The 12,813-nt window shown below is 43.9% G+C and overlaps 1 protein-coding gene across 1 annotated transcript in view; it reads left to right on the forward strand.

Moving 5' to 3' along the window:
* The first annotated feature begins 1,120 nt into the window (after positions 1 to 1,120).
* Positions 1,121 to 12,813, forward strand: part of DERA (deoxyribose-phosphate aldolase) — a 49,923-nt gene continuing 38,230 nt past the window's right edge. The window contains exons 1-4 of the mRNA XM_007422976.4: positions 1,121 to 1,278; positions 7,023 to 7,120; positions 9,934 to 10,081; positions 12,711 to 12,806. Of these exons, the coding sequence (XP_007423038.1) occupies positions 1,248 to 1,278; positions 7,023 to 7,120; positions 9,934 to 10,081; positions 12,711 to 12,806 (373 nt within the window). The 5' untranslated portion in view covers positions 1,121 to 1,247. The remainder of the gene's footprint in view (positions 1,279 to 7,022; positions 7,121 to 9,933; positions 10,082 to 12,710; positions 12,807 to 12,813) is intronic.

The raw sequence follows: 12,813 nt of genomic DNA on the forward strand, positions 1-12,813 counted from the left end.
CGAGGACATGAATATGGTTACCTGCAAAGATGGGGGATCATACTGCAAGCTTAAGGCATTCTGTGATCAGTTGTGCCTCTTGAGATTTGCAACTCACCTTGTGGCTTTCTTCACACAACTGTCTCTGCCACATTTAAGCCCAGAAAGTATTTGAAGGCTCAGGACAGTAAAGGTAGGTGGATTCCAAGCAATTATAATTTGTCATCAGGTGGAACCCTGCGACACCTACTCCAATGAAGGTCAGGACCTTTTATTATGAAACCCAAAGGAACGAGGGCTTTCCAAAGCAATTATATTTACTGTGAGAAGAAAACCTTTGACCTCAAGAACCGCATCCAATTCTACTGGCACAGCTTTAAAAACAACTGAAAATCTGCAGTTCTTAACACTTCTGCAGGAAGAAAATGACGGGCCTCTGGCCCCTGCCTGAAGCTTCTGCAGGCCAGAGGCCACTTGTCGAACCCAATAAATTCTGAATTGCTCTCTAGTTTTTATGCCGGATTCCAAATGTGGCATTCGTATCCTACCTTCTCTCTGAGTGATGGACTTGGGGGGGGGGGGTCTCTCCCTCTCATTTTTTCACCGCTGCAATATGCTTGCCTTACGGGCTGGGCTGAGAGAGGGCTACATTTAATTCCAAGATTGTGGAGATGAACAAGGGCTGCCTGCATCTTGACTTCAGGATTACTGTACACCAGGAGGCTGTTTTTAGCGTTGCCTGCTCTGTAATGTTGATTTATCAAAATCACTAACGGAGATAGCCTCCTGGTCCTAAAATCCAGAAAGCTCAATCGCTACTCCTAGGGGCAACTGCAGTTGACGAAACAAAACACTGAGTGCATAAATCACGACCACGCGCCGTTGCACACTTGCAGCCCTGTCCTTCTCGGGGCAACGGGCAGGGTTCGTGTGAAGCATGCACCGGACAGGGCCGCCCATGCCTTCTTTTTAAAAAAACTCATCCACCAACCCCTCCGCCTCTGCTTTGCTTTCCTTGTTCACTTTGCTTTTACACTCTGCAGCGCCGCGGGCCCGCCTGGTCTCCAGCTTGCAAGCGCTCGCCCCACGAAGGTCTCCCGAAGACGCGCGGCTCCGGCTCGCGCGTCTCTGCCCGGGGGCCCTCCTGGTGGGGCGACGGCAGGAAGCGGAGGAGGGAAAGCGGGGCGGGCAGGAGAGAAAGGGCGTAACCAGGAAACGCGGAAAGCGCCTTGCCCTGGAAGAGCTCGCCTTTCGCTTCTCCGTCGATCATGGCTGCTCGCAACCGGGGTGCCGAGCTGGGTAAGGCGGGCGGCAGCGGCGGGCGCAGTGCCAGCTGCAGGCGCGCCCGGGCGAAGGGTGGACGGAGCCGGCGGGGGCGGGCTGGGAAAAAGGACGGGCTGGTTTAAACTGGGCGCCTTGCCCCAGCCTCCAGACGTGCCCGAGAGCCGCCCCCATCCTTCCTCTTCTGCCCGGGACCTGCCGCTTGCGCGCACTGCGCACCAGCGATTCGGGGCCTCGAACCCGGGCCTCTTAGCGCCTGGAACGCAGGACGCTTCTCCCGGGGAGCCATCGTGCTGAGCCCGAACCGGCGTAGTATTCATCCCCAGGAAGGGAGAGATCCTCTCCTCCGAAGAGTTGGGCAAGGAACGCCGACCAGGTGTGGGGGCGAAGAGGGGAGCAGTTCCTTTGGCTGCACCGCGCGCAACCGTTGCTCTCCCTCGCTAGTGCCTGTATAAAGAGACGGGCGATATGAAGAGACGGGCAGTGCCCTCCCACCTGGGAAGAGTGGAAAGGGCGCGTTGGGTGGCAGGGAGCTGAATGCGAACTGCTTTAGGAAGGGAAGGAAGGCGCGCCGAATGTTGTGCGTGGCTCGCATTCTGCAAGAGAAAACAGAACCAGTGTGTGAGTGTGGAAAGTCTGTTGATTCATTTACTTGGCACTGTTTTTCAAACTTGGCCGCTGTAAGATGTGTGGACTTCAACTCCCAGAATTCCCCAGCCAGCATGGGGAATTCTGGGAGTTGAAGTCCACACATCTTACAGCGGCCAAGTTTGAAAAACACTGATTTATAGGGACTAATGATCCAAGGGGGCTTACAAGAGTATTAAAAACATAAAATCATTCAAACAACAGTACCGGGGAAGATAAAAACTTAAACACAAACAATTGGGTGGATTCACAATTCATTCTGGATCAAGCTTCTGCCAGAAGAAGCATGTTTTTAAGGCCTTCCTAAAAGTCAGCAGGATCAGGAGCCTTATGGCTCTCAGTGGTGATCTCCCTTATTTGTTTTTGCCTTCTATAGTACAAATGGGATCTTGCAACAAAATAAGATTGACATGGAAGTCTGCTGGGCAGGGACCCAGGCAGTGAGTAGTGTTGCCTTCTGTACTACGGGTAGTCCTCGTTTAGCAACTCCAATTGGTTGTTAAGGGAAGCAGTTGCTAATGAAACCATGACTGTGTTTTTGATCTTCCTTCAGATTTCCTTTGCTTTTCAAACCTGCAAAGGTTGTAAATGCGAGGACTGGTCGTAAAGCTACTTTTTCATCACCGTCATAACTACAAACCATCACTAAATGAGACAGTCACTGGTATAGAATATCTACACACTAGTCTCCCCAATTCAGTCACTTATTATTTATAATCTTTCCAATGGAATCTTTGTTTACAGGATTTTTTTTATCCAGAATAATGTACTGGAGGCCTAGAAATGCTGAGTCTACACAACACAGTGACCCACCAACCTGCCAACCTTTTTTTAGCTGAACATGTACGAACCTGGCCCCTATTGCTTGTTTATGGTTCAGTGTGTTTTGTGAACCTAGGCAATTGGGTTAGTTGAATAAATCATGAATGAATCAACCAATTGTAAACCATGCAAGCATAGCCACATAATTTTATTTCTGCAACCCCCAAAAATGTCTGGGTCAAAAAGTATCCTGAGTGATCTCTCCATTTTGGGTTCCTTCAGACAGTAGAGTAAAAGTTACAGGAATTAAATGTCCTTTTCACCAGTATTAGAAATGTGAATTAAATGGATTTCTGTAATCATAGGAATGTCTTTCTTTGTGGGATGGCTGACCTGGTACATTGTGGCTTGGGGTACTAAAGCCAATTTCTGCAGAACTCTTAGGTCAATTCTTAAGTTTTCTTTCATGAAAATCCAAGATGAACACTTTTGGTGGCCATGGTAATATGGGTCTTTATTTATTTATTTAGAGGCCCCTCAAGTTCAAGTGATTCTGGGAGGCTTACCCTTTAAAAAGGAGGAAACAATAACATAGAAAAGAGTCTTGTATGTCTGGAAGAAAAAATCCAGATGGCTCAGAAACCTGTAGGGACTCACAACCGCTTGGTAGAATAACAGGTTTTCAGAGGCATTTAGAACATCATCGGGGTCATTGCAGTCCAGTGCAACTAAAGGATGCTAAGTCATATTTGAGAAGTCTCATATCAGCTGATCAAAAGCGAAAATCAGAGATAACCCAGTATTACAAAAGATGATTGCAGGGTTGTCTGAAAGGAAAAATAATCCTAGCTCTTAGCAAACATGTTAGACAGCCAAGATGTTTCAAAGGATCAGGGCCTGCAGATGAAAACACCATGTTTCCTTTTTTCACAGCTGTGTTTTTTCAAGGTAGATGTATTATGATCTGTTGGCATTTCCTCCTTAATAATTTGGGGACACATTTCTTGGGAACATTCCTGGGTGAAATGCTGTGTTAGACTGGCTAAGAAAATAAATGTCTTATTAGTGCCTTGGATTTGATCTCCAAAAAGGGCTGCTTTGAAGAACACAGAGGTAGTACCTTTAAAACAGACGCATCTTTTCTCAGCAACATGGGGCAACTGCAGAGGGTAGCTGTGCAATCCTGGGTAATGGTGTTTCGTTTTAAGAGTTTGCAGAAAGGTGCTAAGTTTATATTTTCTAGCCCTCTGAAGCGCTTTTAGAAGTCCAAATTCAAAGCCTTGCAAAGTCCTGTTCTAGCATGGTTTTAGTTTTGGCCTTTAGCACCAAACCTGCCATTGGACCAGTGTTTCTCAACATGGCTGGCTGGAGAATTCTGGGAGTTGAAGTCCACACATCTTCAAGTCGCCAAGGTTGAGAAACACTGCATTGGACCCTAGGCAGAATAGGTTGACTGTCCTGGAATTCAGTAAGATTGGATTTCCCGAGAAATGACTGAATACAGTTTTGAAGGCAAGGCTTTTTGACATATCTTCAGAAGAAGAAAAAAAACAGTTTTCCACCCCCCCACCTCCAGGGGGGGATTAAAGAAAGTTAGCTAATTAGCTGTAGTTTAACTACTTTAATTACTTTGATCCCTGAAGCCCCATGAATATTTAGATGGAACAGATGACATATTAAAAATGGTAGTATTAACACTCCCAGGTTTAATGAATTGAAACATCTTTGTCTTTCAGCAGACATTCAAGATGATTCAGACGTATTCCTCTCCAGCTGTGCAATCCAGTTTTCCTTTTTAGAGCCAGTGTAATATTTATTTGTTTGTTAAATATATACTCTGCCTTTCCTTCAGGAGCTCATGATGACATATATGGTGCTTATATCACCATTTCCCCCCGAAATAGCAACCCTGTGAAGTAAGTTGGACTGAGAGAGAGAGAGAGAAGCTGACCTAGAGTCACCCTGGGAGCTTCTGGGATGGTCACTGGAGTAGTATCTGGGTCTCCCCATTCCTTGTCCACCATCTTAACCACTGACAGATTCAAAGTACCACTTGTCTGCAGAGGCCACTAAGTGAATTTGCAGCTGTCAATCTCTCAGCCCATCCTACATCACAGGGCTGTTGCCATGCAGATAGAATGAGGGGAGACCTCTGTATATGCCCTCTCAAAAGATGGGATATGCATGCAATAATAAATGTAAGTAATAGAAGTATCTAAGTCAGAGGTGATCATGCCAATTTCGTGTGTGTGCCTTCAAGGCAGTCTTACTCCTGGCGACTGCAGTTTTCTTGGTAGCATTTATGGAAGTGGTTTGCCCTTGCCTCCTTCCTGGAGCTGAGAGAGAGTGACTGGCCCAAAGTCTTCCAGCTGGTTTCACACCTGCTCATGATCTCCTGGTTTCTAGCCCAGTGCTTTTAACCACTAGACCAAACTGGCTCTCATCATGCCAATTATTGATTGCATATTCCCAAAGTCAATCTTGAAAATAGAGATAAACATAGTTTCTTATTGCACTTTATTCAACAGGGAAGTGCAAGATTACCATACTGGAATGGAACAGTCTGGAGAACACCAGAAATTCCATTCTTATTTCTGGCCATGTTGATCCAGCCATTCTGGAGGTGGTCCAGTAGTTTTCCAGAAGTTAATCCTCAGCCAAAAAAGCTCCATACGTGGTCTGGAACAATATAGCTAATCTGAGAGTTCATTTTTGGTAGCAACTTACCTGCAACTTCCAAATTAAACAGCACAGGCTATATTCAGATATATCTAGGAAAGTTGATTTAGATAAAGCAGCTTCTCCCATTTAGTATCTCCAGATGTGTCTCTTACCTGGGAATCAATGCAGCATATAAACTTAATAAATTATTACTATTATGACTACTATTACTATGCATAGTAATATGACTACTATTACTATGCATAGGAGCTGTCCTTCAAGACCACTCAGGAGCTGCTGTTGGTCCAAATCAAATCCAGTTGCCTGTTGACTAGGGCTAGCTGCTGTGTTCATATTGCTCCTATTCTAGAGGCCATGCTTTGATTACACATCTGGATGCTATTCAAAGCACAAGCTTTGACTTTAAAAGCCGTATTTAGCTACAAGACAGCCATTTGAGGATGTCTCTTGAGAGGAGCTTCTTCTGGTACCCCAATTTCAACAGGTGATGGGGTTGAGACCAGAAAATGCTGAAGCGGTACTTTGCCTTCTGGAAGTTTTTAAGGACAGAACTTTTCCAAAGGTTCTTCAGGAGTGATTGTTGCCAGCATTAGTAGGATGTTACTGATTATTGGGTATGAATTCACTACTGATATTTGTTACGTGGTGAATAAGCTGATGTGAGTCTTGAAGATTCAGCTGCATATAAATTTAATGAAGAATATTAAATAGTCATAGGCCCTCCCATTTTGAATCATCAAAGGTAATCTAGATCAGGGTTTCTCAACCTCAGCAACTTGAAGATGCGTGGACTTCAACTCATAGAATTCTCCAGCCAGCATGTGGATAAGGGAGGACTTACTGCAGACTGACCTCACATTAAGCAGCAACATCCTGGGATCAGGGACACTGAGAATCCAGTGATCTGGAACCTGGGATGAGCACAGGCCCTAGAAAGGGGAATCAGTATAAGAAGAGAGGAGTCTGCTCTCTCTGCTCAATATCATCAAAATGCTGCTACCACATCTTACGCTATTATCCACCTGACCAACACAAAGTTGTGCTGAGTTCTCACCCAGCAGCGTCTCATAACCCACCATCCAAAACTACCAATATCAATCTGCTAGTACCCACTCCCCTCCAGCCCTGCTCTCACTCAGGTCAGCAGGAAACTATAACACTCCACCTTTCAGTCCCCAGTCTCTCCCACCCTGTCTCTGACTCTCATAGTCATTCCCACCATCACCAGCCAATCTAGTGACAAATTGATCGGCTGACAACTCATGTGGTCCAGATAGGCTTTGCAGAACTACAGCTTCATCAATCCACTAATTGTGATGTATGAGCCTAGATCTTGAGTGCTACACCTTATCTTAAAAAGGGCTGAGCTCTTGTTTGATAGTTTGCAGTGGAGTGATGGTGGTAGTGGTATAAAACAACTTGAAATTTTAACATCTGTTTTAGCTTCCCCCAATCTGGTGACCTCCAACAGACTGGTTAAATTCCACAGGTTATGGTGACTGGGTATTATGAAAGAAGAAGGCCTAAACAATCAATAGGCAGCAGGTTATGAAAGGCTGGATCAGTGTCTAAGAGTGTTCTGCTTCCATCTCCCCTTCAGTTTCTGTTCTTTCCAACTATGATTTGGAACGTAAATGGCAATGGAAATAAATGGGTATTTTTTCCTCTAGATCTCACATGGCTTGCACGAGTTCGGGTGAATCAGCCAGCTGTTCTAAAGCGGGCAGGGCAAATTCAGACTCAACGAGCCATGAAAAAGGATTGGCAGGTGAGAAGTCCCTTCTTGAGTGACCTACTGTTGGGTTTCCAAAAGAGACATTCTTCTTCCATGAATTTTAGCACTGTGTTTTGTCATGATGTTTGCTCCTTTTGTCATCAAAACTCAACAGTGACAATGGGTCGGTCCAAGATGATGTGTTTATCCAACCTAGTTTCAGACTTGGAAGGCCACCAAGAACACCTGAAACACAAATGTTTTAAGACATACTTCTTGTTGAACAAGTTGGAGACATACTTCTTGTTGAACAAGTTGGAGAGGTCTTGGTTCCAAATACTGTGAATAAAGATCAGGTTTTCCATGGATGACCCAGTTAGGTTTTCAGGGCATGACCACATTGAGGAATACAACTTTCCAATTGATTTTTAAAAAGCCACTCCTACTGATTCTTGGAATTGTCTTCACAATTCATTTTGCAGACAAGGAGATTAGAATCCCTTTCCTAGCAGCTAATTGTATATTTTTTCTCTTCTATTTCTTATAGTTAACATAGGGATTCAACTAAATCCCTTTTCCAGAGTGAAAAACTGCTTTAGATCAAAACAGAAAAAAGAGTTGCATACTTTTTATAAAGGTGAGGAGTAGGGGAATAAGTTGAAATCTCTTTTCAGCTTTCAGTAATAGGTTGTTTTAAAAATATATATAATCTGCACTCAGTCGTTACCGACTCTGCAGTGACTGCTTTTTTTTGGACGAGTCCTTTGCAGTTTTCAAGGCAAGGTGTTTTGGAAGTGGTTTGCCAGTGCCTCCTTCCTAGAGTAGAGCCCAGCTGGCAAGCGCAGGAGGCGGGGTTGCTTCGCGCCTTTTTCAGGCGAGCGTGGTTTCGTGCTACTGGCAACTGCTCCCGACTCCTTTTTGCAAGGTGCCGCCAGGATTTTTCCTCCCATCGGAGTGAGAGTACCCATTTATCTACTCATGTGAGTTTTCAAACTGTTGAGTTGACAGGAACTGGGGGAGGAAGCAGGAGCTCACTGCAACGCGAAGGCTGGGCTCGAACCACTGAAGTGTCGACCATTTCTGGCCGGCAACTTTCAGCGTCATTAAGCCGCTGCGCCACCGCATCCTCCTGTATACAAGATACCAAATGATGCTGGCTTACACATATCTCATTTAGTAATTTGACTATTGTTTATGTCAAACTAGTAGTTACTATTTAATTTGAGGCTTGTTTAAAATCAAAAGCATGCAGACTAGAAAAAGGAAAAATATAGTGGACTGGGTTGCTATTGGGCTAGGACTGGGGTGATCCTTGTTTGAGAACACCCGCAGCCATGGAAACTCACTGGGTGACTTTGAATCAGTTCAACGCATAGTTGTGGTATTGTGGGGATAAAAGGAAGGGAGACCACCATGTAACCCAAGGTGGTTTCTGTGGTTTATCTGGGCTACAAGAAATCTTCTTAACAACCACCAGATAGCAGCAAAGAGACATAGAAAACTAACTCTTTGCTGCCATCTAGTGGTCATTAGATATGGTTGCTCTAACCAAATACAGGTACTCCTTGCTTAACGACTGTTTGTTTAGCAACCGTTTGGAGTTATGACGGTGCTAAAAAGTGACTTACAATCAGTGCCGAAAGTTACAACTGTTGCAGCACCCCCTGTGGTCACGCAATCCAGGCACTTGGTAGCCAGTTTGCATTTATGAAGGTTGCAGCATCCTGGGGTCACATGATCGCCATTTGCGACCTTACAAGCCAGCTTCTGGCAAACAAAATCAATGGGGAACTGCATGATTCACTTAACGACCGCCACAAAAATGTTGTAAAATCAGGTCCAATCACATGATGATTCGCTTAACAAGTGCATCACTTAGCAACCTACATTCCGGTCCCAATTCTAGTCGTTAAGCGAGGACTACCTGTGATGGAGGACTTGGATGAGGAGGTTCAAGGACAGAAGCATTTCCTCAGCCCACAGCCTGAGCCTGGGAAAGCAAAGAGGATGAGACTGGCACCACCCTAAGGAATTCGTAGTGTTCAGTTGCAGGCTTTGGGAGTTTGGAGTTAGTCTGGCAAGATTCTGTCTAGCAGGTGTGAGCTACTAAAGTAACTGAGCTGTTCCAGTACTGTCTTGTGGAGTTTCTTGGGCTGAACCTGACACTATCTGTACTGTCCTGTTTCATGTTTCAAACTCACACACAGTTGCTAGGTGAGGAAAGCAGTTTACTCAAGGCTGAGCAGATAACAGTAGACAAGGGAAGAAATATATATCAACAAAGTCTCTTGGAAAGTAAGCTTGCCTGGGTGGCTTCTCTTTGAACAGGAGCATGCAGAAGAATAGTCCAGATCCAATCCAAAGTTTAGAGAGCCAAGTCAGGTTTGTCAGCCAGTCCAAGGTTAGAGTTTCACAAGCAAGATTTACAGGTATGACACACCAGATCAGGAAATCAGACAGGTGTTTCCAATAAGGGGATGTGGGTCAGAACTGCTTCTTAAATCAGGGTGCAGCTGTCACTAATCGGGAGATTTACTCCCTTGCGTGGTGAGGAGCCTAATAGACCTTCACTGCTCTGCTCTCTACTCGTCAGATGTGGAGGTTGGGAGGTCTTACATCATCCTCATCTGACTTCTCCAGCTGCTCAGGTGGTGCCTGTGTTTGACCAGCTTCATGGGATTTCTGAGCCTGTGAAATGTCAGCCTCAGAAGAGACAACCCTTCTGAGGCTGACATTCCACAGGCTCAGGAATCTGAGTCCTGAGTCTGGGCCATGACAGATTCCAAGTTACAGGTTTTCACCAGCCATGTACCTCAATTGTAAGGGCATTTTCTCCTAACTATGGTCTGTGTGTTTTTAAAATAAAGGCAGCTTGGCTTTTGAGGGCCGTCACCTGTATAGACCTCACCACCCTCTCTGGAGATGACACCCCGTCCAATGTTTGCAGATTATGCTACAAAGCCAAACATCCTATCAGAGAAGATTTGTTACGAGCCATGAATATGCATGATAAAGGTACTTTGTGGTTATGAAACCTTGGTTCTATCTGGGTAAGGTCTACTGATAATTTTTAAATTTATTGTCCTTCATCAAACTAAGAGAAACAACTTGAGTAGGTATAGTTGTGTTAGCAACGTGACATATAATATTAAAATGGAAGAACAAGAAAAAAACCTGGAAAAGTATATTGCAAATTCAACAGCACCAGAACAATTGACCCAACTGGGTCAAAAGTCCTCCTCAGAAAGACTAAATTGCAGGAGAATTGCTTCATTTTGCTTTTGTCCATAGCTTCTTCCAACACTTTCAAGTGCTAGATGAGGCTAAGTGGAGAATAAAAGAATAAGCAAAGCACTTGATCAAGGTAAATTGTGTTGTCTCTTCTCAATAATGCAAATCACATTAAGGCACGTCAGCGCTGCCTTGCACAGACTTAGAGTGGATTGATCCTACCAGTATTGTATAATCACTCTTCAAGCCATTACCCATGCATGAAAAATTCGCAGTTCTTGATGTCCTGATAAATCTCAAATATTAGGGATATTGCCAAGAAGAAATGTGCATTGTTCTTATGCTTCTGTTGGACTAAAGTAATGGGAGTTATCCTCTGGATTTTAGCTTAAATCATGGCCATGATAGGACATGCTTGGTCACTTGAGTTAATATTCCAATTGTTGACTTCCATCTTGAACAGCGAAACAGGTGCACATACTTTTTTTTTTGTGGGAACCTCTAAGAGATCTGACTTCTAAAACTTCAAATCAACATTTCTTTTTAGCTGCTGCAGCAAAATATTTTAAAGTATGGAATCTTTTTGAGGAAAGTAGCTAACTGGCCCTGCTCTGTTTAGCATTCCATTCCTGCCAAGCAGTGTGTCAGCGACAAGCATGTTCATTTCTCATTGGACAGGTTTTATTGTCACGGAGGTTAAAATTGGGGGAGGGAATACCTTTTATGGGTTCCTGAACTCCTAGAGGAATGGTGACATTTAAATTTAACATATAATCCAGGGTAGTGAAGTGCTAGAGGTGTTGGGCTGTGACTGAGACAACCCAGGTTCTAGTCCAGCCTGTGTTATAGAAACTGCCTGGGTGACTTTGGGCCAGTCACTGACAGACCGCCAATCTCACAGGGTTGTTGTTGTGAAGATAGATAAAGGAAGATCCCCACATAAGCCACTTTTAGCTCTGGAGAAAAAGTGGAATATCACATTAAATAAAGGTGATGAGTGATGATGAGGATGATGGTGTTTGATTCAGGAAACCTGAATGGATGCCTCTCCTTAACTGGAAAAAAAAACAGTAACATTTTAATTTAAAGGACTGTTTGGGGAAAAGGATGTCCATAAAACCCAAATTTACTTCATCTGTGTCATTTGCATAATTATATAATTGATGTTTTAAGTCATTTGCATCCATGTTTATCACTTGGGTTGTTAAGTAATTATGCAAATGACATAAATTGACCGGAATGTCAAAAAACATTAAAGCAATTATGCATATGATATACATTGCTGGATACTGTGTAAGTTATTTCACTTGTCTACTTCAAAAACAATGGATATTGTCCATTGAATGGAGGGGAAGGCTGAAGTAAAAATTTGTCTCTTCCATCCAGTGTCTGGTGAATAAAGATCTGGAGAACCAAGATTTTAATGTAATATTAGAAACAAAACAGTAGGAGTCATTATTTGATTTGATATGTACCTGTACCTAAGAACAGCACAAACAAATAACAATAAAAATTGGAGCATCATATGAACTAATATATATGCAGCTATAAAACTATCCATTTTTGCAAACATAATCTAACCACAGCACTGTGTAATTTAAACCAAAATTGGGCACTACGACCAAAAAGAATGGTTCTTGCCACTTCATGAAATATCTGAAAAAAGTGTTTTAAGGGGGCTTTCTACACCTTAGGAAATCAGACTCCAAACGTAGTTCGAGGGGGAATCAATTCCAAAAGGAAGGAGCTAGGTGAGAGCTCTAAAACGTGAGGTGGCCATTCTGGTACTCAGGAAAACTAAGTGACCTCCGTTATCCAGCTGAACTGAGTAGACAGGAACATGAATTTCAATCAGATGATTCAACTAATTGGGCATTCCTGTATGCATGGCCTGGAAGATCAGCATCAGTTTGAACTGGTGGTGCTCGCAAAGACCCAGCCTACATAGAGATTGGTGGAAGGAAGAAGTAGGATGAAGGTCCAGGACCGCACAGACTGGACTATTCTGCACCTGAACCCAAGTATGTAGAGCAGAGTCAGGAAGGCCTGCCAACAAGCTACTGTAATAGTCCAAACAAGATTCCATTTATCTGCTTGGCCATTTCATCAGTAAAGAATTTTAAAATTCTTCAGCTATTCCAAAATAATGTTGAACTTGTTGCCTTTCCAACAGTTGGGAAAGGACTTTTAAGGCTTTCTTCTGAAAGGCAAACGCTAGGCCATCCTTCCCAAGCTGATGCCCTCTAGATTGGTCGTGCATGGACTCTCATAATCACTATGTGGCTGGGGATTTGGGTGGTTGAAGTCCATCTATGCAGGGTGCAAATGAGGGAGGGCTCCATTAGGGTGAACTAGGGTTAGCAGACAAGAGCCACATGAAGATAACAGAGGCTTGATGATGGTTTCTTTTCAGGCATTACAACGGCAGCAGTTTGTGTCTATCCAGCTAGAGTAGCAGATGCAGTTAAGGCACTCAAGTCTGCTGGCTGCCACATCCCGGTAGCTTCAGGTAAGCT

Source organism: Python bivittatus, unplaced genomic scaffold (genome assembly GCF_059951505.1).
Source record: "Python bivittatus isolate LINGU-HERP-01145 unplaced genomic scaffold, Pbiv_v1 ctg000330_np1212, whole genome shotgun sequence".
NCBI lineage: Eukaryota > Metazoa > Chordata > Lepidosauria > Squamata > Pythonidae > Python > Python bivittatus.